This window comes from Brassica oleracea, chromosome C3, assembly GCF_000695525.1.
Source record: "Brassica oleracea var. oleracea cultivar TO1000 chromosome C3, BOL, whole genome shotgun sequence".
Classification (NCBI taxonomy): Eukaryota; Viridiplantae; Streptophyta; class Magnoliopsida; order Brassicales; family Brassicaceae; genus Brassica; species Brassica oleracea.
In genome coordinates, this window is record NC_027750.1 from 57,500,806 (window position 1) to 57,506,746 (window position 5,941).

General features: G+C 31.3%; 1 protein-coding gene across 2 annotated transcripts in view; it reads left to right on the plus strand.

The window, feature by feature from the left end:
* Positions 1 to 4,238: 4,238 nt before the first annotated feature.
* Positions 4,239 to 5,941, plus strand: part of LOC106333622 — a 9,805-nt gene continuing 8,102 nt past the window's right edge. The window contains exons 1-3 of one of the 2 annotated variants that reach the window (XM_013772045.1): positions 4,239 to 4,402; positions 4,574 to 4,724; positions 5,490 to 5,604. In XM_013772045.1, coding sequence (XP_013627499.1) covers positions 4,578 to 4,724; positions 5,490 to 5,604 — 262 coding nt within the window. In that variant the 5' untranslated portion in view covers positions 4,239 to 4,402; positions 4,574 to 4,577. The remainder of the gene's footprint in view (positions 4,403 to 4,573; positions 4,725 to 5,489; positions 5,605 to 5,941) is intronic. The other variant, XM_013772046.1, reaches the window with a different exon arrangement.

The following is a 5,941-nucleotide window of genomic DNA, read 5'->3' on the forward strand; positions in this document are numbered from 1 at the left end:
CATGAAATATGACTGAAATAAAGTAATAGGGTTCAGGGGGTTCTTCTCTAAATCGAGAGAGATGGCCTTCTCCCTTTACAAAGTAGCAAAATCCCAAGTCTCCAACTCTAAGGTCTGGTTCCTTGTGTAAAAATTAGCGTAGTCTAGTCAGGAGAAACAGAAAAAGAAGATATATCAAAGCCACAGGCGGCTGGGATAGAAAATAGAGAGATTAGGGCAAATCCCGAAATAGGTTGTAGTTTCCATAAAAATTTCTGCCGCTGGAACAGGCACTCGGGTTGTTCCGCTATCCGGAACAGTCACTCGGGTTGTTCCGCTATCCGGAACAGTCACTCGGGTTGCTCCGCTATCCAGAACAGTCATCAAGACTGTTCTGCGTGAAAATCACCAAATTGCACTGTTTTCTGCCTCTTTTGTTCCAGCTGGTCCATCTCCCATCCAATGCAACTCCAGACCTGTAATGACTCGAAAATGACTAGGAAGACTCGATAAAGACTTGAAAACCAATTGAAAAGCATATATACAAGATGTATAAAACATCATATATCAGAGCCATGCCTAAGTATACGCATATGCTTGGGACCTTGAAAAATTATATTATTGTTTGGGGCCAATTCTGAACAAAAATAATTAAGTAGCATGTTTAATGTATTTATTTGAAGTAGAAAGGGTGTGCAATTCGATTCTTCTCTATAACATTTTAAATTCTCATGGTTTTGAGGGGACAAATAAATAATTGGGCTTCATGAATTCTCAGACACAGCCATGTCTCCCGGCCATGTCTCCCATAATACATCACAATGCAGAGAACTCCTCTTTCACTTCACTTTGTCGCTCTGTCTGATTTCCATCACCCCAAGAGGGACTAGCTCTAAAAGCAATCAATAAATGTAAGGAGCTGCTGTTCCAGCAACAATTTTACAATTTTGCATAGGATAGTCGATGGTACGTAATATTTTACATGAAAAATAGTTACTGTACTAGGTAGTAACCCGCACTTAGCACGGAGTGAAATAGTTTATTAGATTATTTATTGTATGTTCAACATATTATGTTGTACTAAGGGATTTGTTGTAGTTTTTTTTTGGGATGAACATTCATATATCCGTTCGGATTCAGTTCATCTATTCGGATTTCAAATTTCTAGAGTTAGAAATTTGAATCGTATTCGGATATTTACAAATTTTTGTTTGGATTTGGTTCGAATCATTGCGGGTTCGGTTCGGATTCGAGTTCAGGTACCCATTTTAATTATCTATTTGTTTAACAAAAATCCAAATGTACTTAAATCCTCAAAATTCAAAAATAAAACATAAATTTTTGAATAATGTAAGACTAAGTATTTAAATTTACATAAAAATTAGTTCAATTTAAATATTTGGATGGAGAACAGATAAATATTTTCAGTATTTTGAACATTTTTTGTTATTTTTAGATATTTACTTGTGACTATGTTGATAATTTTTAGATATTTTCATATTTTTGAATATCTAATAGATATAAAATTTAAATTAATTAACATATTTAAGTTTATAATTGTGATTTATATATTTTTGGTTTCCAAAATATTTAGTTTCGATCAGATTCGGGTCTGGTTATATGGATATTAAACTTTTAGATCCATCTGAGTACTTAATCAATTTTAGTTTGTGTTTAGTATTACTTTCAAATCTAGTTCGGTTTGGTTCTTCGGATCCAAATATTTTACCCAGACTTACTTTTTTCTATTAATATAAATCAAAATAAAATAAATGTAAGATAAATATTTTAGACTTATTTAACATACCTAATTATTGGACCACATTTTAAGAATACAAATAAAAATGGTTGGGTGTCGTGTCAACATTGTTGGGCATGTTGCGAAATTGACGTAGTCTACAACTAATAACGTGCATTTTCTTATAAAAAATATTCTTGGTAAATATAATAAAAACATGATATAATCCAGAGAAAAGTGCTAGAGTTGCATGGAAATTAATGTGATCTCTTCACTCAGCAAATGAATTATGTTTGTCAATTGATTTCATGATTTTTTTTTCTTTTACAGATTTTCTGATTTCTGATTTTTCTAGCAATCTGATTATGCTTTTAATTCTTGGTATGATATGGAAACTCCGTAAAAAATATATATTTGGCTAAACTGAAGATTTGACTTTGTGCGTGGTGTTTTTTACTCAACTTCATTAATTCATAGTCAATCACAATTATTTATTGTCTTCGTGTACATAAGTCTCAACCAAGGTTAAATTGAACAAGATACGAAACTTTCAGTGTTTAAAAACATTCTCATTCCAGCATTTTAGTTGATAAAAATGTTAATTATTTTGAAATTTATTTCTTTCAAAATGATATTATTCAGTTGTTGTACGGAGATAATTTCAGTCCACTAATACAAATGTTAAAAATGCAGGAACTAAAAATGAGCCGGCTAAAAACAATTAGTGTGAAGACATTAAATCATACTCTCTCTTTTTCATAATAAGTGTCATTCTAGCTTTTTTTTCTTGTTACACAAAAAGTGTCACTTTACAATTCCAATGCAAATTATATTTACTTTCAGCTGAAAATTAATTGCAAATAGCATTGGTTTCATAAATAATTTTATTTATCTCAAATACCATTGGTCAGAAAAATATAATTAATAACAACTTACATATATTTCTGCTACTTTCTTAGTCTGTGTGAAAAGTGTCAAAGTAACACTTATTCAGAAACGGAGAGAGTATTTAAAAGAGTTTAAAAAATTAATATGTGAATGCATTAATTGTTGAATGGTTGTGAGGCCAATACCTCAGCATACTCAAATTGAAATCGTTGTGAAGCTGCCACGTGACGAATATAGTGTAAACACAATGACAAATGTTTCTCTTTTAATATACAGGGGACAAGAGAATATATTAGAGCATGATTAATGGTAAACCCGTTTATGCGGTCCTTAAATTTTTTTTTTGTCCTAAAAGAAAAAAAAAAGTGAACCAATTGCGGGATACCACATGTCGGTGGGGTCCGCAAACAGTGCAAAAACTGCTCCAAGATCGATCCTTATTTCGCAACTTTGGAAACCATTTTTTTTTTAAAGTGGAATACACACATTAATTTTCTGCGGAAACCAATTTAGGAAACCGTGATATCCATAGCCTTATGTGCTCAGGAAAAGAAAATGTCTCATCCGTGTATCTTTTGCATTTGCAAATATTATTAAATAAACTAAAACAAAATACTTTGCATGTATATGTAAAATCAACACACGCTGAAATATAAAATGACCAGACCTATAATAAAACTAACTTTTCTCTACAACAAAAGGTGATGCATCTCTTGAACTCGATTAATATTCTAGATTAGTGTAGCCATTCCATATTTCCAATCCGTCCACCGTATTTTTTAATAAGACTTAAGGCATTTCTAACCTCATTCTATTTTCCACTCTAAAATAAAAGTTATAGTAAAAATAATTTTAATGGTATCTTATTTTCTATTATTTTCCATTCTGTAGTGGAGTAAAAAATAGGTTTACTCTATATATTGAGTAACTTGTTTATTGTTTATTCAACACTCTATTTTTATCTAAAATATAGTACCATTGGAGCAACAATCAATTCTATTTTTTTAAGTCACTTTATTTTAGAGAAAAAAATAGAGTAAACCATTGGAAATGGTCTTAGAATGTAGTATTGTAGCTTAACCTTTAATGTTTAAAGGTTTCTACATCAGATCTCTGGTTTGATTTCCAGAAGAAGCGCAAATTTCTGCAGATTATAGGATTCAATTTTATCGGAGATTTTGTAGGCATAGCCGTTTGTTGTGGTCGTGTGCTGTAGAAAAAACATGTCCATCCAAGATGACGTCCATGATGAAACTTTGGTCGATCCAAGTGTTATGGAGAAAGGTACATCATGGAATAGTTGTTTGTGAACTGTTCATCATCTTCGAATACGTTGGAGATAGTTGATCAATCATACGTAATAGAATAAATATTACATGATACTGTAATCGATAATTTGACCCGTGTTATAAAAAAATGTAATTTAAAGTTCTTATAACTTCATTTTTCATCCCACCGACGTCAACTACTCTTTGAATTAACAACAGGAATCATGATTATGAATAAGTAATTACTCATTAGTCTATATCTCTTATTTCTCGTGCGTGTGACAACTACAAATACTACCTTTGCGAAATAAATAAACAAAAAGGGCACCAACCATTTATAAGAAAATCGCCATATAAATAAAAGTAAAAGCATCTCCTCTCTTTCGGTTTCGACATTCCTCGGAATCTCTCTCACCTTTTTGTCTCCAACCAAAAACCTCTGTTACCTTTCTTCATCTTCAAACAGAGCATAACAGTGATCACAGTAAAGACGTTCGACTCTGTCTTAATCTCCTGTTTGGATCCCAAAGTAAGTTGGTTCCATTTTTTTCCTTATTTATCTGATGTAGTTACGAGAACAATTTCAAACAAACGAATTTTATCTTCTTTTTCTTCATGAACATGATGTATCGTTTTTTTTTTTTTTTTTCTGAAAAAATGATGTATCGCTTTTTCCTCTATGGTTTTGTTCCAACCTAAGATAGATGGAAATCGGTGGAGCAATTCCGGTTCAGGAAACTGGATCCGGGTTTCAAAAACCCGTCAAACCAGATGGGTTTGTGACGATCGATGTCGAGAGTTTCTCTCCTGTTCTGCACCCAGACTTCTTTTCTTCTAGTCCCAGAATTACTGTAAGTTTTTTTTAAAAAACAAATCCACTTTATTTTAAGTAACCGTGCTTTGTTAGTTTGTTAATCACTGCGTTTTGTCGAAAATATAAAAAATTATCAAGCCATCAAAGAAAGTGCAAGCCATGGAATGGACTATACATTATTTAACCCAAAAAAATTATTCTTATAATTTTAAGAATTTATATATATATGTGTGTGTGAATTATTTCTAAAAATTTTGGAATTATAGGTTAATGTTTTACTTATCTATGTCAATGACCGATTCTAGTTGTGGCGGTACCTGTGGCCAATCCATTTCTTTTCTTTCGTTAAAAGTTCTTTGAGAACTTCGTGGTTTAAATTGGAAGCCTTTTTTCAAAAGAAAATACCAGAATTTATCAATATTATTTCATTATTTTTATATTTTCTTCTATGTTTTTACGTTTTTGTCTTTTGGTGTTTAATGTTCGTGAGAATCATGGAAGATTCGCCCATAACCTTAATAACTATTCTTGTGTAGTCGATTTTATTCCATTTACTATTTGTCCAATTAAATAAATGAAATAAAAAGAAAACCCTAAACGGAAGTTGACGTGCAACTATTATCATCCCACGGATTTATCTGGTTTCTTTTCTGGTAATTGGCATTTGGCATGAAGCCTAGTTTAGATATTTTAATTTATTTATTTTGCCGTAGTGATCGATCCTATGAAACTTTATAATTGAATATTATATTATAATCTAATTGAATTATTGATAAGATAATTTGTTTTTTTTCTTCTAAAGCTGCATAGAAGTGTTTCAAGGAAAGGGTCTCCAAGAAACAACAACGAAAGGAAACTTCATGGTGACTCAAATAGTAATGACAAAGAGACCTCGTTTCCTCAGTTTCCACTTAGAGGTAAAATTTAAATGATTCTTCAAAATGTAAAATTTTTAAATTTTTAATCTATGTCATATTCTTGATTTATTGTTTTCTTTTCTGCATGATACATCGATTAGATTTCATTTTTCAACAAAGTAAACAATTAAATTAACGTATATGGACAAATTGGACAAATGCATCTTTTCTAGAGGCCAGTGGTGCATTTTTTGTTTTTTCGTCATGTTTTGTTACCATGTGATATAACATAATAGTATCAAATGGACCTATAGTAGATTCTTTTACTAAATTCGATTTGGTTTTATCTGTGACTTTAGTGATGAAAAAAGTTGACAAAAATAATTGGGGGGGGAGG